Source organism: Bufo bufo, chromosome 2, assembly GCF_905171765.1.
Source record: "Bufo bufo chromosome 2, aBufBuf1.1, whole genome shotgun sequence".
NCBI classification, from domain to species: Eukaryota; Metazoa; Chordata; class Amphibia; order Anura; family Bufonidae; genus Bufo; species Bufo bufo.
The window spans coordinates 692,119,848-692,144,316 of NC_053390.1; the positions used below are offsets into that span (position 1 = coordinate 692,119,848).

At 41.0% G+C, this 24,469-nt stretch overlaps 1 protein-coding gene across 4 annotated transcripts in view; it reads left to right on the forward strand.

The window, feature by feature from the left end:
* The window catches only part of WDR17 (WD repeat domain 17), a 202,594-nt gene that overhangs the window by 124,904 nt on the left and 53,221 nt on the right, over positions 1 to 24,469 (forward strand). For all 4 annotated transcript variants that reach the window (XR_005776375.1, XM_040418688.1, XM_040418685.1 and 1 more), the window contains 9 exons: positions 2,508 to 2,695; positions 3,736 to 3,904; positions 4,740 to 4,831; positions 5,005 to 5,087; positions 5,215 to 5,301; positions 8,502 to 8,666; positions 16,661 to 16,863; positions 22,335 to 22,484; positions 22,576 to 22,706. Coding sequence is in view for 3 of the 4 variants with exons in the window: in XM_040418688.1 (XP_040274622.1) it covers positions 2,508 to 2,695; positions 3,736 to 3,904; positions 4,740 to 4,831; positions 5,005 to 5,087; positions 5,215 to 5,301; positions 8,502 to 8,666; positions 16,661 to 16,863; positions 22,335 to 22,484; positions 22,576 to 22,706 (1,268 nt within the window). In the remaining variant the exon portion in view is untranslated. The remainder of the gene's footprint in view (positions 1 to 2,507; positions 2,696 to 3,735; positions 3,905 to 4,739; positions 4,832 to 5,004; positions 5,088 to 5,214; positions 5,302 to 8,501; positions 8,667 to 16,660; positions 16,864 to 22,334; positions 22,485 to 22,575; positions 22,707 to 24,469) is intronic.

Consider the following 24,469-nt stretch of genomic DNA (forward strand, 5'->3'; position numbering starts at 1 on the left):
AGGAGAGAACTGCCAATCATCAGCAGATGGGTGAGAGAGCAGGAGATTATGGATAACCAGGACTCTTCTCAGGTAGATTTGACTCTTTTCAAGGTCTGGGCTGCAATGATTATGATGCTGGTTCTCATCAACCATTAACTTTTAGCTCATGAGTGATACACCTCTAAAATCAGCATTTCTGTCACTATTTTATGCTGCCTTCAGTTAGGTCAGCAGAAAGTTAATGACAGGTTCCCTTTAAGATTTGAGTATATTAAAGTTAAAAATTACAGTTGGGCCCCTCCTCACTTGCCCAGTGCTTACCCTGAAGAATGACCATCAATGATGCTGTCATGAGCTCCCTAAGAATCTGTTGAATATAATAAATCCTTCTTTCTTCTGGATGTTATATGGACTCAATCACCTTGGAACTTTACCATTAACAGTAAAGAATGCACAGTATAAAGGACACTGTACTGAAATCACTAATTCTTATATCCATACTCACTGCTGTTCCCCTGCTGTGTGCCTGCACACCAGCCATGTAATGCATAGAGGGGACTGCTGAGCACACACATATAATGGAGAGGACTTATCCTCTGTATGCTCTGGTTTGCTGGGGCATTGCAGGTGAATGACGGTGAATATAAAGATAACCATTAGTTATTTGAGCTCAGCATCCTGCATACTGTGCATTCTTTACTGCAGTTATTGCTAGTGGTCCAAAGTGACAGATTCCCTTTCCCCAGTTCAAGATTGGGCCATTTACTCCCCTTTTTTTTTTGCCCCCTTTTTCAGTGCTTTATTTTTATTTTGGTATGTTTTCATTTTATTTTTTATACCTAGGAAAATGTTACATAAGTAAGTTTGTCACATTTTTTTCATTTGTTTACTACCACAAAGTGCAACTAAAATACTTTTTTTTAAATTATTCCTCCTTTCCATAATGGTCATTTTGCTATACAGGATCTATGGGTTATGGTTGCTGGGCGGGGGTAGAAGCTGCAGTGTGGCATGTACTGTAGTGGCATATTTTTTTCCTTTATTCTATTTTGTTTTTATTTACATATTTATTTTACACCCTTTGCCCCCCATAACATCATACAAGACCTTTGGAGGAATTTAAACATAATTTTTTTTAATGCTGACTTCTCCTGTAAATGGGGCTGACATATTAGCCTCAGTTACTGTGAAAATACAGCCACCAATGCTGTAAAGCATCACTTCAGAGCTGATCTGGGTCTGCTGAGACCCAGCAGCTCATGCAGATACCCGGCCCCCAATGATTACATGACCGCTAAGACTGGAGTATGAAGCAACATTGCCACTTCCTGATCTGTATACAGTGCGCATTAAGCACTGTGTATACAGTGATGAAGAAGGCAAAGACGACAAAAACTGTCACTGATGTATAAAGTCTATGGACCACCCGGAAGCGTTAAGTTTTAAGCAGTTTCCCTGAAGGCTCATGACAATTGTGTTTGATGGTTTTATGGCATGGGGTAAAGTGCCAGAGAATTTTAGACAGAGTTCTAAGTAATGCATCCTCAATGGTGTGAGACGGGTTTTGTAGTAACCTACAAATAATCAATACTATAATATACTGTAAGTTGTGAGTTTGGGGCTCCATGGATCGAAATTTTTGTAAAGCACATCCCATAGATACTCGAAAGCCAGCCATATAAATGCCAGTACCGAAGCTTTACCAGCAAAACAAGCCCAGAGTAATACACTGCCTCTGCTGGCTTAGTGTCTCTTCTGTGGGATTGGACCAGATGGGCTAGCCTTTACTTCCCACTCACATCAATGTGCCTGGAGTGCTCATGTCCCCATTTCTGGCTCCCCAGTTGTATTTTCTTGGATCACATTTGGTAGGTACTAACCGCTGCATACCAGGAACACCCCACAAGACTTGCAGTTTTGGAGATGCCCTGACCAAGTCATCTAAACTTCACAATTTGACCCTAGCTGAGATCTTTACAAGTGCCCTTTTTGTGAATCGACTTCAAGAAGTAACTGTTCACTTGCTGCCTAGAATATCCCGCCTCAAGACAGGTGCCATTGCAATGATATGATATGATATTCACTTCATCTTTCATAGCAGTAGTCTTAAAGGGGTTATCCAGGAATAGTGAAGTTCTAGCCGATGCCCGCAGCCTCGCCTCCTCTGTGGAAAGAACCATACTTACCTGCTCCCTGCCACTCCGCTCTTGCACATTGGCTCCCCCATGTCCATCTTCCAGTCCGTGGCTTGTTTACTTTTTCCATGGCAAGTGCTTGGTCTGCTGCAGGCAACCACTCGCTTCATTGGTGACGTGTCTCTTGTTGCCAGGCTGTGGGCCTTCACTAGTCCTGGATAACACCTTTAATGTTTTGTCTGATCCATGTATTTATATGATGTATATTGTAGCTACAATATCACACTTCTCAAAATCTCATACACAGAAACAGAGCAAGCTCTTGGTTTTTTATCTAGTTTAATAAAATGATGCTTTACTAAAATAAATACATTTATTTTTTCTAATGAGCATTTTTAGGGCAGTCCCCTACGAAAAACCATCACATATCGTCCACCAGTGAGGCTGTACCACCTCCCACACTAACCCAGAATCAAGCTTTCTCATTGCCTCCTGGTCATGCCGTCTGTTGCTTCATGGATGGAGGAGTGGGACTTTATGATATGGGTGCCAAGAAATGGGATTTCTTAAGAGACTTGGTATGTATTGTCTTATTGTTTTCCATCACTGATGGTCTCTTTACACCACCTGTCAAATGCTAAATCAGATCAATAGTTTTTCTCTGAAGACAGCAGAAAGTAGAATCAATATTGCCTCAGATATATCATAGAAACAATCCTGCCTCAGATATATCATAGTTACCAACATATCCCTGGACTTTGAAGCCCCATCCTGGACAGTGCAGCACCGCCCCTGTGACCACCCTGAAACAACCAGGAAACTCCAGTAAATTGCACAATTTGAGGAAACATTCACGTGGAGGCAGTTACTTGATGTTAGTGTGATAGGAACAAAATTAGTGAAGTGTAAACCCAACCCATAAAATTCATAAAACTGGTGTAAAATTTTAGAAGCTAATGGGTGGGCTAAGCCATTTCTTTTCATCAGTGCACTGACCACCTGACATCTACTGTATGCTTGTCTGGCTTGTTTGTAGAGGTGGCATAGCGTTATGAGACCTGCTGAATATATGGCTTCATAATGTGCATATGTACTTTATGCCACCTGCTTGAGGTGGAGCTTAAAGGGGTTGTCTCACTTCAGCAAATGGCATTTATCATGTAGAGAAAGTTAATACAAGGCTCTTACTAATATATTAGGATTGTCCATATTGCCTCCTTGATTCAGTTTTCCATCACATTATACACTGCTCATATCCAGAGGTTACTGTCACCGCTGTAGCGCAGATACGAGGTGGCCAAGATGGGGGCTACTGCACATGGGTGCCTATGCACACTCCCACAGTCTCGGCCATTTTCCAGTAGTGTGGAAGCCCGACCACCTCTGCTGGATTACAGGGCGGACATAACCCCTGGATACGAGCAGTGTATAACAGGATGAAAAAATGAATCCAGCCAGCAAAGGAGGCAATATGGACAATAACAATACATTACTAAGTCCCTTGTATTAACTTTCTCTACATGATAAATGACATTTGCTGAAGTGAGACAACCCCTTTAACTGTGTCATACATATTATTCCTTGGATTATTTTATTAGTATTTTCTGTTATTCCACAGGGTCATATTGAAACTATCTTTGACTGCAAATTTAAACCAGATGATCCCAATTTACTTGCTACAGCGTCATTTGATGGTACAATAAAGGTGTGGGATATCAACACATTAACAGCTGTATATACTTCACCGGGGAATGAAGGTGTGATTTATTCACTGTCCTGGGCTCCAGGTATGTGGACCATCACTAAGATGCCAATACAATGTGTTGTATAGAAGTGTATAGTAGTTCTGCTGCAGCTCCTAAACATATACACTGATTTCTAAGAAACATTTGTTTGAGAATTTTTCTGCAACATTTGATGCAGACATTTATTAAGGCAGCAGTTATATGGGTGCTGGATACATTTGTGCCTAAATAAATTATATAAAAATGGTTTTCTGGGACTTACATACTGATGGATAGGTTTCCAAAACCTGACAGGTGGGGGTCTGACTCCTGATCAGCAGCCCCACCGATCAGACAAAACCTCTTTGTATTGTCCCCAGCACAGAGCTGTACATTGTATAGCAGCTGTGCTTGATATTGCAGTTCAGTCCTGTTCACTTGAATACGACCATGTGAATGACATGTGACGTCTCAGGCTGTAGCTCTCACCGGAGCTCTGTAGCCTATTCTAACAGTTGACTGACAGGCATGATGGGAGTTGGACCCTCACTGATCAGATACTGATGTCCTATCCTATAAGGATAAGTCATCAATATTTAAGTCTCTGAAAACCCCTTTTTTCTTAAAGTGGTTTCTGGGATTGTAATGTGGTTGGCCTAATGTTATCTGATCAGCGGGGATCTGTCCCCCTGCACCTCCACCGAGGTGCAGTTAGCAGCTCCGTCCACTACACAATGGACAGACATGTGTAGTTCTGGTGCTACTCTGAAATAGCTGATCAGTGGAGGTGTGCGGTGTCCAGTGGATAGACCATCAATGTTAAAATCCCCCCCAAAAAACGTTAAACCTCCTTTTGTCTAATACATTTTAATAAAACTCTTGCATTCATCATGTGTAGGGGACTTGAACTGCATAGCCGGTGCCACTTCCCGGAATGGGGGCTTTATCTGGGATGTAAAGAAAGGAAAAATGATAACTCGGTTTAATGAGGTAAGAGCTTATACTGTACAAAGTGAGACAAAGTAAGTGGCATTGCACATTATTGTTATCCTTGACGCCCTACATAATAGATGGGCCACCTACTAAACTGCAGCTTATAAAGCTATAAATACATTTTACTTCCAAGAATACTCATGTATCTTACATTCAATTTTTCTTTATAGCATGGGAAAAATGGTATTTTCTGCATCTCATGGAGCCACAAGGACTCTAAGCGCATTGCCACGTGCAGTGGAGATGGATTCTGGTGAGTACTGCTGAGAACATGGTGCGGTATTTGTCCTGGGTGGTTTGGTGGTTTACATTATATACTTAACACTTGACCTGGAGACATTATGAGAGTCATTTTTTATCATTCTCTCTAATTGTTTCAGCATTATCCGAACAATTGATGGTAAAGTTTTGCACAAGTATAAACATCCAGCCGCTGTTTTCGGCTGTGACTGGAGCCAAAACAACAAGTAAGCATTGTACATTGGTAGTCTTCTATGAAATACTTTACTCTTCTTTGTAGTGTGTTCCCATAATACATCCAGACAAAATGACCCAAACATTAAGAATACTTTAGTCTTCCACTGCCAGGTGCCAGGAGGTTGTGGACACTTTGCACCACTGGTAGGAAGGATAACCTTTGCATGAACAAATAAAACCGATACTACAAAATAAAAAAAATCATATTAGCCCCCTCTATAGCCATGCACAGGTGCATCTCAATAAATTAGAATATCATCGAAAAGTTTATTTATTTCAGTAATTTGATTAAAAAAATGAAGCTCAAATATTATATAGATTCATCACACACAGAGCCATCTATTTCAAGTGTTTATTGCTTTTAATGTTGATGATTATGGGCTGGCTTACAGCCAATGAAACCCCAAAGTTGTGAAAAAGTTAAATATTATAGACTCATGGTATCATATTCAAATCAGCTAATCAATACAAAACATCTGCAAATGTTTCCTAATCCTTTAAAGGGAACATGTCCTCAATTTTATGCTAAACTCACCGAGGACAGCATAAAGTAATGACAGATGCGCTGATTTCACTGGTGTGTCACTCTTCTAGGGAGAAAAGTAAGGAGAAGACAATCATCAGCAGATGGGCGGGAGAGCAGGAGCTTATAAATAACCATGACTCTTCTCAGGTAGACTGGACTTTTTTCAAGGCCTGGGCTGCAATGATTATGATACTGGTTCTCGGCAACCTCTTACTTTTAGCTCATGAGTGACACACCGTCTGACATCAGCATGTCTGTCTCTACTTTATGCTGCTCTGAGTGAGGGCAGCATAAAGTTGTTGACAGGTTCCCTTTATATGGTCCCTCAGTCTGGTTTAGTAGGCTACACAATCACGGGGAAGATTGACAATTGTCCATTGACATTCTCCACAAGGAGGGTAAGCTATAAAAGGCCATTGCTAAAGAAGCTGGCTGTTCACAGAGTGCTGTATCCAAGCATATTAATAAAAAAAAGTTGAGGATAAGGAAAAAGTGTGGTAGAAAAAGGTGCTCAAGCAATAAGGATAACCGCAGCCTTGAAAGGATTGTCGAGAAAAGGACATTCAAGAATTTGTTGGTGATTCACAAATAGTGGACTGTTGCTCAGTGGTCCAAATTCCTGTTTTCAAATGAAAGTAAATTTTGCATTTAATTTGGAGCTCAAGGTGCCAGAGTTAGGAAGAAGAGAGGAGACTTACACAAACCAATTTGCTTGAGGTCCAGTGTGAAGTTTCTACGGTCAGTAATGGTTTGGGGAGCTATGTCATCTGCTGGTGTTGGTCCACAGTGTTACATCAAGTCCAAAGTCAGTGCAGCCGTCTACCAGGAAATTTTAGTGCACTTCCCTCTGCTGACAAGGTTTATGGAGATGCTGATTTCATTTTCCAGCAGGACTTGGCACCTGCCCACACTGCAAAAAGTACAAATACCTGGTTTAATTACCACGGTATCACTGTTCTTGATTGGCCAGCAAACTCACCTGACCTAAACCTCATAGAGAATCTATGGGCTATTGTCAAAAGGAAGATGGGAGACACCAGACTCAATAATGCAGATGAGCTGAAGGCCGTAATCAAAGCAACCTGGGCTTCCATAACACCTCAGCAGTGCCACAGGCTGATCGCCTCCATGCTATATCGCATTGATGCAGTAATTCATGCAAAAGGAGCCCTGACCAAGTATTGAGTGCATTTCTGTATCAAAAATCATTTTTTAATTAGTCTTATATAATTTTCTGAGATACTGACTTTTGGGTTTTCATTAGACATAATCATCAACATTAAAAGAAATAAACGCTTTGAAATAGATCATTCTGGGGAGGAGATGTGAACGATGTCTGTCCCTCATGACGTACCATTTTATATTGGAATAAATTAAAGAAATAAAAAGAAACAAAAGGTTTTGTACCAGTGACTTGTGAGTATGACTTCTATTGGTCACTCACATACAATATTGGCATAATGAGTGTCAGTGCTGGGTTAAGCAGAGCTCCCGGTGTGGACTTGCATTTGCTAAAGGTGACTGAAGTGCTACATATTATATAGGAGGGAGCCGTCCCATTGAAGTGAACGGGAGAGTGGAGTTATAATTACATCTGCTCACTGCTGCAATGCTGACGACGAGCAGGTAAACACTGAAGAGAACACAGCGCTTGTACGATAGGTCATCAATATAGCAAAAGCAGACACCCCCTTTAATGCCTAAGCCCATATTAATACCTTGATGTCCATGCAAAACTTATTTGCATCACGAGGAAACTAAAATTGATGGGTGTGTAGGTTTTTTGTGCTTTTTAAAAAAAAATATATTATTTAGTTTTACATTTTCTGTAATTTAATGTTTATGTTATTTATTTTATTTTACTATGGGGCACAGGTTGCCGGGAACACATTATCTAAGTGTCCCCTCCTGCATGAATCTGCCAGTGGCACAACATTTGTACGTGGTACTGTGAAACTCCAAAGACATACTGATAGGGACCTTAGATTGTGAGCCCCATTGGGGACAGAGTGATGCTAATGTCTGTAAAGCGCTGCGGAATATAGTAGCGCTATATAAGTGCATAAAATAAATAAATAAACTCACCATGTAAGTTAACGGGCAGCAGGCACCAGTTCATCACCCCTTTATTTTCCGTGGTGTGGTTGCAAAAGGGTTAAGGAACCCATTATATTTGCATATTTAAAAAATAAAGAGCTATAAGTTAAAACATAAATGATTTTTGGTTCAGTTTACTCCCAAATAAAACTAAAAATAAATGAAAAAAATATTCATCTAAGAAATGTATTAATAAACAGCCCAGTGCTTCACGGAAAAGCACACCACAAATTATCTTGGTATCACAACAAATGAAAAAGTCAGGACTGTTACACCATGGACTCTAAACTGCAAAAAAGAGTCTGGTCAGGCCATCAAGGAGTTGAGAGAACAGTCCCATAGTTTTATTTTACCTTGTTCTACCTTTGCACCGCAATCTGCGACAGATATACGACAGAAAACTGGCATATATCAGTTAGTAAATGACCACCAGTCTTTATAAATGACCCCCAATATACCTGCAGGTTGTTCACCTTTTTATCTACATAAATGTGAAGATGTGATTCTTAGGGCAGCAGAAGCAATATCAGAAATAGCTTTTTCCTTCTTCCTCTGTTTTTGATCTAGAGATATGATTGCAACTGGCTGCGAAGACAAAAATGTCAGAGTGTATTACTTGGCCACCAGCTCTGATCAGCCCCTGAAGGTTTTCACTGGACATACAGCCAAGGTGTTCCATGTACGGTGGTCTCCGCTTAGAGAAGGAATTTTATGCAGTGGCTCTGATGATGGGTAGGTCAACACTTACAATTTGATGTCTGATTACTATTAATATATACTGTATATATCTGGACCATCATTGATCCATGGAACAGTGGGGATTCTTTTTGATTTAGAAACATTTTTTTTTATTTCTGGACTAGGTACCATGTATTACCAGGTATTAAATGATCGCCATTTATTACAACAAATGTGTGGCTGCCAGATCAGTTGTTATAGGGGTGGTTTCAATAGATTGTGGTGATGGCTTTCATTAGAGAACAGGTTGGAAAAACCCACTTGAAGGGTATTCCCATCTTAAGGTGGATAAGGCTGGGTTCACACGAGCGTGTCCGGATTAGTTCCGGATGCGTCCCGGTGTGTTGCGGCAAACCCGCGCGAGTAGGAATGCTATTGCAGTCAGTTTTGACTGCAATTGCGTTCCGATGTTCAGTTTTTATCGTGCGTGTGCAATGTGTTTTGCACGCGCGTGATAAAAAACCGACTGTGGTACCCAGACCCGAACTTCTTCACAGAAGTTCAGGTTTGGGTTCGGTGTTGTGTAGATGTTATTATTTTCCCTTATAACATGGTTATAAGGGAAAATAATAGCATTCTGAAAACAGAATGCATAGTAGGTGATCAGTTGAGGGTTAAAAAAAATAAAAAAAATTAACTCACCTTCTCCGTTTGTTCGCGTAAGTCCCGGTCTCTTCTTTACTTCTCAAAAGATGAACTATGGGCTAAAGGACCTTTGGTGACGTCAGATCACATGCTCCAATCACATGGTCCATCACCGCGGTGATGGACCATGTGATTGGAGCATGTGATCTTACGTCATCAAAGGTCCTTTAGCCCATAGTTCATCTTTTTAAAGAACTAAAGACTGGGAGAACTACGCGAACAAGAGGACAAGGTGAGTTAATTTTTTTTATTTTTTAACCCTCAATTGACCTTCTACTAAGCATTCTGTATTCAGAATGCTATTATTTTCCCTTATAACCATGTTATAAGGGAAAATAATACAGTGTATAGACAGTCACCTAGCAACCGTGCGTGAAAATCGCACCGCATCCGCACTTGCTTGCGGATGCATGCGATTTTCACGCAACCCCATTCACTTCTATGGGGCCTGCGTTGCGTGAAATACGCAGAATATAGAGCATGCTGCGATTTTCACGCAACGCATAAGTGATGCGTGAAAATCATCGCTCATCTGAACAGCCCCATTGAAATGAATGGGTCCAGATTCAGTGCGGGTGCAATGCGTTCACCTACCGCATTGCACCCGCGCGGAAATCTCGCCCGTGTGAACGCAGCCTAATGGTGGGCAGATTGTCGGGAACGAATGTTCCTGTGCACACTCGGTTCCGACAATCTGCCTGTCTAAACAGCAATCGGCTGCCAAGAAACAATGCAGATGTATGCAATAGCGATCCATCGTCCACCTACTGTGGAGCTGATCTTTGTATTTAAGTGCAGCACTTCACCTCCACTGAACAAGCAGCCAAATGTCAGCAACGAACGCTTCCTTCCCAACAATCTGCTGCTCTTCTGCCCGTGTAAATCCACTTTTAAACACGTATTGCATATTAGAAAAGATAAACCACTGGCGGGACATGATCAGCTACATTAAGAATAGGTGGTGCAGCCCGTCAATGCACTAAAAAAACAACTAAAAAAACTCTTAGGGTCCGGCTACATGGCGACATGTGTCGCACAACAGCAAGTCATGCAACAAGAAAAGGTACAGCTACACAGCAACATTTGTTACAATTTTTGGAATGATAGTCAATGGTGTTGCAATGCAACATGCTGCAACGCAAAATGTTGCAGCACATTGCTGCGATGCATGTCGCTGTGTAGCTGGACCCTTAACCCCTTCACGACTGTCATACGTCTATATACGTGCTATCTGCACATACCCCGTTCAGATATCACGTATATAAACGTTCTGGCAACTCTTTAATCCAAGCGCTGCAAAGCGCTTGGATTAAAACTTCTGCCCCTGCACTGCCGCTGCCAGGGACAGTGCAGAGTCCAGTAATGTCGGCAAGGGACCAATCAGAGTGGTCCCTTGTCGGCGATCGCTCCAATTGGTTAGTCTATGCAGACTAACCAATTGAAGCGCAGCAGTGTAAAAATGCTGGTTTTAGGCTCTGATCTGCACTCTGCAGATCAGAGCCTGAAATCAGGCATTAACTGATCTTTTCCCCAATCTGTGCCCCTCATCTGTGCCCCCTGCTCCGATCTGAGCCCCCAAATGCCAGCCCCTTCGTTGCCCTCTGCCCGATCAGCGCCAGCTGCCCATCTGTGCCCCCTGCTTTTAACTTTGCCGGCCGTGCTCTGCACATGCCGGCTACTGGCTTTAACTGTTCACTGCCCCCATCTGAGCCCCCTGCCCCCATCTGTGCCCCCTGTTGCAGTCCTAAACTGCCGCCATCAGCAGCGAGTGACACTCTGCTATAACCTCTTAGATGCCACTGCCATGGGGTTAATAGAGGGATGGAGCTCCCTCTCTCAACCATCTGGCCGCCGCGCTGCGATGGCAGCGGCCCGAAGGTTGCCATGGCAACCGGACGTCTTCCAAAGGCGTCCAGTGTTGCGATCAGAAAACCTGATAGTACTATACTTTGCAATGCAAGAGCATTGCAAAGTATAGTACAGCCGTCAGCTCCACTGGATCTTCAAGATCCAAGTGGGACTTAATAAAAAAAAAGTGTGAAAATAAAAAAACATAAATCGCTGCAAAAGGTGCACCACAATGATATGCAACTGACAATACTGGCTAATCCCTCAAGCTGATGTTAAAAACTGAGACTTTAGCCAATATATTCCTGTCAGGAACACAACGGAGCCCTTTTGCACCACCATCAAGATATCTCAGTGTGGCATGGGTCCTACCACTAGACTACCTACTGTGTGTGAACACGGTCTGAGAGGTGCTAAGATACAACTTACAGCCAAGCTCCCTCATACCTCCATAGTGAGATCACTCATGCAGTGGCAGAAGGATAAGGCTGCAAGCCCCACCTATAACAGGCCATGTGACACGGGCTACCAGGTGCACTAGAATGCTACCAGCATTGCGCAATGGCACATTCCATACATATAAAGAAAAATCACTAAAATAAAGTGGCCTAAATGGGAGGAAATGCTCAAAAACCCCAAACACTGTCGCATGTTTATAATCGGGGGAGCAATTCCTCCGCATGTGATCCGTTGCTAGTGGCAATCCCCAGCAAAAAAAATGCATACAATGGAGGATGTCGGCAGTGGACCATATGGACCACAAAGGCATCCTACACAAGATAAAGTAGTGTGTGGATGAAAATATACAAATACATAAATCACTGCAAAAGGAGCACCACAATGATATGCAACTGACAATACTGGCTAAAAAATAAAATAAAAATGTAAATTGAAAACAGCCTTTTCACATATCCGCTCATTTATAAGACATAAAAAAAAATTTATTCAAAAACTACACTTAATTGGTATCGCCGTGTCCGTAATGACCTGATCTAAAAAATTATTATGTTACTAATCCTGCATGGTAAACGCTGTAAAAAAAAAAAATGTAACTGGTGGAATTGCTGGGGTTTTTTTTGCCTCACCTCTGAAAAAAATGAAAAAAAGTGAACAAAAAGTCATATGCATACCAAAAATGATATCAATAAATACTACAGCCCATCCCGCAAAAAATAAGCCCTCATATAACTATGTTGGTGGAAAAATAAAAGTTGTGGGTCTTAGATTTTGGTGATGCAAAAAAAAAAAGTTTAATAAAAAGTGATTTGATGATATAAAAGTCATAGAACATGAAAAAAACAATACAAATTTGGTGTTGCCATAACCGTATCAGCCCGAAGAATAAAATCATCATATCAACTAAACCACATGGAGAACCCCATAAAGAATAAAAATAAAAAACGCTGACAGAAATGCAATTTTTGCCTGCTTCACCTCCTAAAAAATTGAATAAAAAGCGCTCAAAAAGTCATATAGAACCCAACATTGTACCAGTAAAAATTAAAGCCTGTCCTGCAAAAAATCAAGCTCTCATACAGCTACATTGATGGAAAATCTAAAAATTATGGGTCTTTGATTTGGTGATGCAAAAAAAAAAGTTTAATAAAAAGATATTTCATGATATAAAAGTGGTAGAAAACATAAATAAAACAATATAAATTTGGTATCCCCATAACCATATCAACCCACAGAATAAAATTAAAATGAAGTATGAATGGGCACTCATATAAGGAGGTATAGGACACAATTTATTTGTTAAAAATTATTAAAGCTAAAAATACAAATACAATTTCAGCATAAAATATTCTACTGGAAAGATAGAGAGCAATCAATCCTGATTTTTGGCCGTGGCTGGTACTTCAATCATCCACACTATGATTTCTGATAGCAACCTTGTTATGGGAAAGGGGTGACTGATAGCCAACCTCCGCCTAATCAGGTAATGATTCTCTGCAGTTTAATACATAAAACATAAAATGATCAACACATTTGGCCAAGCAAGATAAAATACTACGTTTTGGTCCTATATAAAAAACAAATGCACAATAAGTGCTGGATTGTCGCTGGGTAGGTTAATGTCCCGGAATGAAACTCCACATATATGACAGTCTCTGTAGAAAAGATACACTTCCTTTTGTGTCCACAATGTTGTTACAATATTCAGTCTTAAAGTGCAACTATTAATACTTTTTCTCCTGGTGTCTTGATGTTATCGTTTCAAAACTTATGAAACGATAACATCAAGACACCAGGAGGAAAAGTATTAATAGTTGCACTTTAAGACTGAATATCGTCACAATTGTAACAACATTGTGGACACAAAAGGAAGTGTATCTTTTCTACAGAGACTGTCATATATGTGGAGTTTCATTCCGGGACATTAACCTACCCAGCGACAATCCAGCACTTATTGTGCATTTGTTTTTTATATAGGACCAAAACGTAGTATTTTATCTTGCTTGGCCAAATGTGTTGATCATTTTATGTTTTATGTATTAAACTGCAGAGAATCATTACCTGATTAGGCGGAGGTTGGCTATCAGTCACCCCTTTCCCATAACAAGGTTGCTATCAGAAATCATAGTGTGGATGATTGAAGTACCAGCCACGGCCAAAAATCAGGATTGATTGCTCTCTATCTTTCCAGTAGAATATTTTATGCTGAAATTGTATTTGTATTTTTAGCTTTAATAATTTTTAACAAATAAATGGTGTCCTATACCTCCTTATATGAGTGCCCATTCATACTTCATTTTACATTTAACCAATTTTTGAGGGGTGATCTCAAATTTTGTTTGGTGCACCTACCGTGAGGGTAACAGAGGTGAGCGGATCTCTTAAAAAATTTTCCACAGAATAAAATTATCTTATCAAATATACCACATGGAGAACCCCATAAAAAATAAAAATAAAAAACACTGGCAGAATTACAATATTAGCCGACTTCACCTCGGAAAAAATTAAATAAAAAGCGATCAAAAAGTCGTATATACCCAAAAATTGTACCATTAAAAACTACAGCCTATCCCGCAAAGAAATGAGCCCCTACACAGCTCAATCAACAAAAAAATCTTAAAATCAACAAAAAAGCCCTTAGAAGTCAAAAGTAAAGGAGTGGCATCTGCATTTTCTAACGTGAAATTTGCTGAAATAGATTTTGCCATCTGCTCATACAGTAGTTTCCGTATTCAGGAGAAAATGGGTAACAAATTATGGAGTACTTTTTCTTCAGTTATCCCTTGTTAAAATTAGAAATTTGAGCTTATGCGACTTTTTCTTGTAAAAAATTTAATTTTTCATTTTCACAGCCAAGCATTTCTCAATATTATGAAACACATCTGAGGTAAAAGTGGTCAGTAAACCCCTCAATAAATTCTTTGAGGGGTGTAGTTTCCAAAATGGAGTCACTTTTGGGGGGTTTCTTCTGTTGGGGTGCCTTAGTGTGCCTTCAAATATGACACGACACCCAAAAGCCATTCCAGCAAAATCTGCTCTCCAAAAACCATATGTTGCTCCTTTCCTTCTAAACCCTGCTGTTTGCCCATATAGCTGTTTACGAACATAAATGGGGTGTGTTTGTAAACTGCAGAATCAGGGTAATAAATATTGAGGTTTGTTTTGCTGTTAACCCTTGCTGTGTTATAGGAAAAACTGGATTAAAATTAAAAATATGCACAAAAACAGAAAATTTAAAATTTTACCTCCATTTTCCTCAAATTCTTGTGGAACACCTAAAGGGTTAACATAGTTTGTGAAACCAGTTTTGAGCAATTTGAGGGGCGTAGTTTCTAAAATAGGGTAATTTATGGGTGGTTTCTATTATGTAAAGACCTCAAAGTGACTTCAGAACTGAACCTGTCCTTGAAAAAGTCAGTTTTGAAAATTTTATAGAAAATGAGAAAAATTGCTTCTTAAATTCTAAGCCTTCTAACATCCTAAAAAAATTAAATATAATTTTTAAAATGATGCCAACATAAAGTAAACATATAGGGAATCTTAAGTAAAAACTATCTAATGAGGTATCACTATCTGCCTTTAATGTGTAGAAAGTTTAGAAAATGACATTGTTTTCCAAATTTTCAGTGAATTTTGGATTTTTTATAATATTACGGTCAACGTTATCGTCCCAAATTTACCTCTAACATCAAGTTTGAGATGTCACGAGAAAACAGTTTCAGAATGGCTTGGATAAATAAAAGCATTCCAAATTTATTAGCACATAAAGTGACACATGTCAGATTTACAAAATTAAGCCTGGTCACAAAGGTGAAAAATAGTTTGGTCTTGAAAGGGTTAAGGAAGTAAAAATCAATATGGCTCCCACTCCTTAGTAACAGAAAAAAGCAAAAAACATATGTCAGACAAGCCCACTGTTAGCATGTGGTTGCTGGAGTGCTTATCTGACATGAGATTCCATCATATAGGCAGATAAGGATCTCAGATACTATCACCCATGACTTCTCCATACTTGCATATTCACCCCAGCTGCCTGTGCATAATTTTTTTTTAAAGGGATAAAAGTATTACTAAGCAATGAATATAGTACTATAGATACGATAAAAATAGTGTTCTTTTTATGTACGTTTTCTTCTGTGGTAGCGCCCCCTGCAGTTTTATCCGGTTCACCATATCTTCTGCATTTAGTGGTGGACTAGCATGTTCAGTAGCTTCCTTGCTCCCTTCCCCTCCACTCAGTGCTGGCATAGGGATCTCATACTGAAGCAGCCCGGACACTTTTCATTCACTGATCCCTAAATTCATAGAAGTCAACACAGTCCAGATGGAAATTGGGGGGCAGTCCATACCATATGTATATCTGGACCTATATATGAGGGACTATTTTCTATGCATAGGAGGAAGAGGTTAACAAGGACAAATAGTGATGTTTCCTGTGAGATGCAGGTGCTTGATAAGCTGCTACCTGCACACAGAAAGGAATGAAAGTCCTCCGGTTATGTGACTTAAGGCCCATTCACATGACCATATGGTCGTCGCGCCTGTGTGAACTCTGCATCGTGGATGCGGACCCATTGACTTAATTGGGTCCGCTTTCCACAAGATACGGCAAAATATAGCACATACTATCTTTTGCGGTGCAGATGCCGACGGAAACACTCAGAAGCCCTTCCGTGTGCTTCCTGGGTTCATGCCTCCGCAACACAAAAGATAGGATATGTCCAATCTTTTGCAGTATCTTGCAGATCGCAGACCCATTCAAGTCAATGGGTCCGCACAGCAATACGGGATTCACGTGGCCGGTGCAAGCGTTTTGCGGACCACTATTTGTGGTCCGCAGCATGGGCATGGTGACCATATGGTCGTGGGAATGGGACCTAAAAACTGTTTTACATTTGTGGGATAACCTTTTTAAAAGGAGGCAAAGGACTGAACATCAATCTTCCAGGTCATTGTATCAGTAAACCTTCAGGCAATGCTCCTTTATCATTTTAGAAACAGAAAAATATGTGATCCTTACATTGCAATATTACTTACAGAACGGTAAGGATCTGGGACTACACTCAAGATGCTTGTATAAATGTGCTCAGTGGACACACTGCCCCAGTCCGGGGATTGATGTGGAATACAGAAATACCATACCTTCTAATATCTGGAAGCTGGGATTACACTATACGAGTATGGGACACCAGGGATGGAACTTGTTTGGATACTGTGTATGATCATGGGGCAGATGTATACGGTATGTCGATTCTGTCCATCATTTTCAGTTAATATGCCATTACTTGTCTGTACTATTTACAGTCTTTTCATTGTTGTCGGTGAATATGTTGTTTTTTGAAAAAGTACTGTAGCTTAAAAGGGTATTCTAATGAAAAAAGTGTTTTATTTGCATGCCCTTACCCAGATATACATTTGACTCCTGATGTAAAATTTCTAAGTTTTTCCTGTTGTTCTGGTCCCCTGACCGTGAGACTGAAAGTTCTGTTTCTCATCACACAGGAAACCGATTTCTCTCCTTTGTCTCGAGATGTCATCTCATCATGTGACCGAAGAGGTTTGGCTTTGTTCCACACAGGGGCAGATGTACTAAGACTGGCGTTACAAATGCTGTCCAGTCCACAAGTCAGAATCCACAGCCCTGGTGTACAGCAGCTCCTGATAGTCTCTACATTGAGCCCATGAGCCCTTCTCTCTCCCCTCGTCCAGCTCCTGCGCACAGAAATGATGGAAGCTGCTGGTATGAAATCAGGGCTCATGGACACCGACCGCGTGCATGCCGTACTGCGGATGCGGACCCCTTGACTTGAATGGGTCCCCAGTCTGCAAGATACGGTGCGGAGGGGAGGCAAGTATTTGAAGCCCACGGAAGCACTACAAAGCTCTTGTGTGGGATTACGGGCTGTGCCTCCTCACCGCGAAAAAAATAGAACTTGTTTTTTATTTATTTTTTGCAGTGCGGACCATATCTTGCAGATTGCTGACCCATTCAAGTCAATGGGTGCTAATTGCAGTCTGCAGCACAGGCGTGGGGCACACACAATGGTGTGCATGAACCCTTAGGGTGCTTTCACGCCCTGCAGATTTTGTTCTAGAATTTTCCATGTCTGAAAATCAATTCCATTCACCTGAATGGGGCTTGCAGAAATTCACGTGCTTCCTCCCTACTGTATAAAAATGAATGGAACTGATTTTCAGTCGTGAAAAATTCAGCAAAAAAATCTGCAGCGTGTGAAGGCACCCTTATTCTGCATGTACTCTACAAACAGACCCTATCCTTTTATACATTGACCAGGGTCAGGGAGAAGGTCTCTTCGTATTGTAAATGCAGAGGCTGCCCAATACGTGTGCTGATCAACCCAATATACATTGCCTATTGTACCTTACATCGGCTGTACACATTGCTGGTGGGGGGAGAAGGGCTTATGGGCTCCTATGGAGATTATCAGGAGCTGTTGTACACATTGCAGGGAGTCAGGGGAAAGCTTTGTACAGCTGCTCAAAGCTGCAGGAGAAGTTAAGCTGGGCAGGGGGAGGAAAGATCCATGGGCTCTCTACAGAACTTCAGGGGAAGCACCAAAGTGGCGGCCTAGACAAAATGTGCACCAAACCCATTTGATCACAAGATGAGATGACATCAGAGGGGAGAAAGCTGTTTCCTGTGTGTTGAGAATCAGAACTTCCTGCCTGAGGTCAGGGGATCAGAACACAGGGAAAGCTTTAAAATGTTACGTCAAAGTAAGGAGTCAAATGTACTTCTAGTTAAGGGCATAAAAACAGGACACAATGTTTTTTACTGGAAGAGCCCTTAAACATGAACATGACTGGAAATAAGAAAATACTTTATATTGTATATTCAGCTGATGGCAAAATGGTCACTTTTTTGCAGAATGAATACACAAAATGAGAAATTAGAGGGGTTGTTACAGGACAGACATTGATGGCATATATCACTAGGATGTGCTGTCAGTGTTCAATCTGGGGGATAGTGAGGTATGACCAGTGAGACCAAAATGACACCAGCCTTGGAAAGCTCTGTGCTACATGCCCTCCTATCGGCCCTGCTCGACTTTCTCTGAAGGACACACGGAGCAATATAGCTGCATATGTCAACACCAATACGTCTGTAAGAAAAATAAATGTCTAGATTTTGGCTGTAATTCAGAATTATCATTAACATTTACTACTAAATGGCCAATTTTAAGCAAACAAAAATACCAAACTTCAAAAAAGCTAAATTTAGCCAACTAAGTGAGGCCATAGGCCTAACTAACTGGGACAAAGTCCTCAAAAATAAAAATACAGTCACAAAATGGGATATTTTTAAAAGCATCCTAAAATCTAATTGAGAGGTACATACCTTATAGGAATAAAAGGTTAAGGAACAATAAAAAAAAAGTGGATAATTAAAACTGTAAAGAAAGCAATAAATGACAAAAAGAAAGCATTTAAATCACTAAAACAGGAGGGTAACGAGAAAGCATTGAAAAATTATAAGGAAAATAATACAATATGTAAAAAAAAATAAAAGCAACCAAACTAGAGACCTAGAGATTACTTGCCAAAGAGAGCAAACTAACCCAAAAATGTTCTTCAGTTATATAAATGGTAAAAAGTATAAATCTGAAGGTGTCGGCCCTCTACAGAATAATGAGGGGTGTAAGAAGGTACAAGGAATAATCAAGGATGATCACCGAGGTTCCTGGCCTCGGTGGAGTAAGAGATGTTTTTTATGTGTCAACAGCAGTTGCTGTTTGACACCTTGGTACTTAGCATGGCTGTAATAGCTGATCCAGGACGGCGTAAACTATAGGCCGGTAAGTTTAACATCTGTCGTGGGTAAATTGTTTGAAAGTTTTCTAAGAGATGCTATCTTGGAGTACCTCAATGAAAATAAGCAAATAACGCCATATCAGCATGGCTTCATGAGGGATTGGTCATGGCAAACTAATTTAATCAGTTTCTATGAGGAGGTAAGTTCTAGACTTGACAGTGGAGAATCAATGGATGTCGTATATCTGGACTTCTCCAAAGCATTTGACACTGTACCACATAAAAGGTTAGCATATAAAATGAGAATGCTCGGACTGGGAGAAAATGTCTGTATGTGGGTAAGTAACTGGCTCAGTGATAGAAAACAGAGGGTGGTTATTAACGGTACACACTCAGATTGGGTCACTGTCACTAGTAGAGTACCTCAGGGGTCAGTATTGGGCCCTATTCTCATCAATATATTTATTAATGATCTTGTAGAAGGCTTGCACAGTAAAATAAAAAAAAATCAGATGACACTAAACTGTGTAAAGTAATTAACACGAAAGAAGACAGTATACTACTACAGATGGATCTGGATAGATTAGAGGCTTGGGCAGATAAGTGGCAGATGAGGTTTAACACTGACAAATGTAAGGTTATGCTCATGGGAAGGAATAATGCAAGTCACCCGTACATACTGTACTAAATGGTAAAATACTGGGTAACACTGACATGGAAAAGGACCTAGGAATTTTAGTGAACAGCAAACTAAGCTGTAGAAACCAGTGTCAGGCAGTTGCTGCTAAGGCCAATAAGATAAAGGGTTGCATTAGATGCCATAGATGCCCGTGATGAGAACATAGTCCTGCCACTTTACAAATCACTAGTCAGACCACACATAGAGTACTGTGTACAGTTCTGGGCTCCTGTGAACAAGGCAGACATAGCAGAGCTGGAGAGGGTTCAGAGGAGGGCAACTAAAGTAATAACTGCAATGGTGGGACTACAGTACTCTGAAAGATTATCAAAATTAGGGTTATTCACTTTAGAAAAAAGACGACTGAGGGGAGATCTAATAACTATGTATAAATATATAAGGGGTCAGTACAGAGATCTCTCCCATCATCTATTTAATCCCAGGACTGTGGCTGTGGCGAGGGGACATCCTCTGCGTCTGGAGGAAAGAAGGTTTGTACACAGAAGAAAATAATAGCAAAGACAGGTGCACTCTGCGGTCTTACTAAACCCTCAAACTGATTTTAAAATTGAAAGATTAGCCGACATGTCCTACGGTGTAGGACATGTCTGAACCCGAGCACCGCGCCAAGGTTTCTCAAGTAGCCCGGGACCTAACACTCTCCTACCTGAGCCGTATGGGCAATACCAGGAGCCAGTGGGCAAATTACAGGAGCATGAGGCCGACTCACAAACAACTCACCAGTTACCTCCAGCATAAAACCATGCTTGCAGTGGGAGGAGGGAGGAGTCTGCGAGTCCCACTCAAGACTGGCTGATATAGCCCAGGCTTCACAGGTGCACCTAAATGTGGCCTGTAGATGGAAAACAGGCACATTTAAATAGGAGTTTATACACCTCCAGGAATCTATATATATAAACTAAGAAGACAGGTTGGCATTAGCAGGAGGTGCTCAAACCCACATGCAGTCGTGCATATATATAGGGGAGCAAATCCTGCACTTGTGGCCCGTTGCTAATGGCGATCCCCAGCAAAAATGCATACAGTGGAGGATGCCTGCAGCGAACCACAAGTACCACAATAGACATCCTACACAAGGTAGCAATTATGTGGATGTGATAATCAATATAACAATATAACAAAATAATAGCAAAGACAGGTGCACTTTGCGGTCTTACTAAACCCTCAAACTGATTTTAAAATTGAGAGATTAGCCAACATGTCCTACGGTGTACACAGAAGAGGATTCTTTACGGTAAGAGCAGTGAGACTATGGAACTCTCTGTCTGAGGAGGTGGTGATAGTGAGTTCACTAAAAGAGTTCAAGAGGGGCCTGGATGTATTTCTCGAGGGTAATAATATTACAGGCTATAGCTACTAGAGATGGGTCATTGATCCAGGGAGTTATTCTGATATTAAGGAAATTATAAGGAATTTTTTTCCCCTTAAGTGGGGAAAATTGACTTTTACCTCACAGGAGTTGTTTTTTTTTTGCCTTCCTCTGGATCAAATTGCAGGATAAGAGGCCGAACTGGATGGACACATGTTTTTTTCCGGCCTTATAAACTATGCTACTATGTTAAAGGAAACTTGTCATCAGAAAATTACCTATTGTTTAAATCATGTTTTTATGTTTAACATATTTAATTTTTTTTTATTAAGTTAGATTTTATTTAATTTTTCATGTCAATATCTAGATTTTTAAAACACAACTAATTCCTGCAGTTTTCACAGTGGCCACTAAGCCTAATAATAGACACCACTTCTTGGTCTGTACAGATCACTTTACTGCAGGTACCTACCTGCTTATCGGTCATTCTAATCCTACCTGTAATGATATCACCTCTGTGTATAGATAAGACAGGATCCACCATTCACAATCGGCAATTTCCACAGCTTATATATTCTTTCCTTGTACAATGACCTCTGCACAGGTCACAGAGCATGCCTAGAAAACTCTCCCATAGAAGTCAATGAGGCCCCTTCAGTCCATTGTGTCTATGGACCATGGGGCTGCCGTAAAGCAATCTTTTAATGCTTTGTCAATGCTATTAAGAACAGCTCAGGCAAGATGGCAGACCCCATAATTACAATCAGAAAATAAAAACAGGATATGTGTTACCTTATGGTTTTAACTGGCAGAAAATATTTTTGGCGACACATTTCCTTTTTCTTACTGGAAAACCTTTTAAAGAAATGGCTTAAAGATATCAGAAAAGACATCTCAAACCTTTGACATAACTGATGTTTATATTGCCCAGGTCTAACATGCCATCCCAATCGGCCATTCACCATGGCGTCTTGTTCACGGGATTCCACTGTGAGGCTGTGGTCACTAACGCCATTGATTTCACCTCTTCAAATAAATATCTTGGCAGACCGTCCATGGGAAGAAATAATTGGTAACACTGGTATGTGATCATCTTAATTCTGACTGCTGGAAGACTTATATATCACTGGTTTATTTGTCAGTATGAGATTTGTGTCTTCTCCATCTAATAGACCGTGCCATGGAGCCTGGTGCACCGCCTTTACTGTGTGGGAAGGTATCTCGTGATATTAAACAAGAGGTGGACAAGTTGACCGGTAATCTGAGGAGCAAGAAACTGAGATGGTTTTCAGAATGTCTCTCTGTAAGTAACAAAGTAGATGTCATTAAAGCAGAACCATTCTTCTCCATAAGGATTCATGGACATGACCGTAAGTGTTTTGTAGTCCTCAAATCGCAGGTCTGCAAAACACAGATCCCGGCTGTGAGCATGCTGTCTTTTTTTCCCCACAAAATGGACAAGAATAGGACATGTTCTATTTTTCTGCAGGGCTGCGGAACAGACTTACAGATGTGGACAGCACACGGGCTTGCTATCCACATCTTTTGCTGCCCCATTGAGATGAATGGGTCCACAGCAGATCTGCAAAAAACATGGATCAGATGCTGACTGAAACTGTGGTGATGAGCATGAGGACTAAGGCCTTATTCACACAGTCAGTGTTTGTTCAGTGATTTCCATCAGTGATTGTGAGCCAAGGTCAAATACAGAAGTGCAGATCCTTCCTTCATATCTTATCTCTGTGAAGCCTCCACTCCTGATTTTGGCGTACAATCACTGATGGACATCACTGATCAAACACTGATGTGTGAATAAGGGCTAAGTCTGGTATCGCATTCGTTTAAATGAGGCTAAGCTGCAATACCACAAAAAGCCAATAGGGCTAAAAATTTAAATAAATTTGCCACCTATCATTAATGTGCTCAATGCCAATGAGTGAACCTATATTTTACAATTTTACTTGTATTTATAATCTAAAGCCAAAGTGAACTTAAAACACAACCAGTGACTGTAATCAATAGCGCTATTGGTGTAACACACTGTGAAAGAACTGAAGGCTGCAGGGGCATAAATAACGCCATACCAACTGCTATGGGCTCATGGTGCCAGGAAACCTGGCCTTCAGCACTAAATGTCCTGATGCTAGAAGACGTCAGGAAATTGTGTGCAGCTGCAGTACTGACATTAGTACTACCTTCAGGGCCCCAGCACAGACTAAAACAAGAGGGGCCACGGTATATTCCCATCGATGCACTGATCAGCATACCCCTGCTACTTTCCTCCTCTCTACATCTAGGTGGCAGCAATGCACAACAGAGCTGGAAGGAGGAGAAAAGCAGGTGGGACCTGAAGGCAGGAGCACTGCTTAGGCCTCGTCCACAGTCCCGTGTGGGACCTACCTATTCTGTCCGCTTTTTTTACGGACAACATATTGATCTATTAATTTCAATATGTTTGTCCACATTTCCGTGATTTTCAGTGGTTCGTGTGTCAGCAAAAAATCCACAGATGCATGCACTACTTTCATCTGTGCCCCGGACTGCACACATCCATTGACGTCTATGGGTCCGTGAAAATCACGGAGACAACACGGATGGCATCCTTGGTGCGTCCATTTTTCACGGAAGCCAGATAGAAAATATCATGAAGTTAATTTTCATCTGTGCAATGTCCGTTGATTACGGATGACACGCAGAGAGTAAGCTGACAGATGGACCAACCATGGATCCTTCAAGGATTATATAAGGACATTTTAATTTATGTATGTCATACTGACACGGAAGTGTGGACGAGACCTTACACACTGAGTACTCTGGGACCTTCGGAGAAGTGCCCCTGAAGCTGCTGTCTGCCTCTCTGCTCTATGCAGTGCAATCTTATTTATCAATTCTTTTTGACCTCTATTTAAGGTCTCGTTCACACGAACGTGTGAAGCCAGTGCCCGTGCTGTGGACCGCAAATTGTGGTCCGCAATGCACAGGCACCGTCCGTGGGGCAGGCGCATGGGGATCGCAGACCCATTCACTTGAATGGGTCCACGATCCTTCCGATCCGCAAAAAGATAG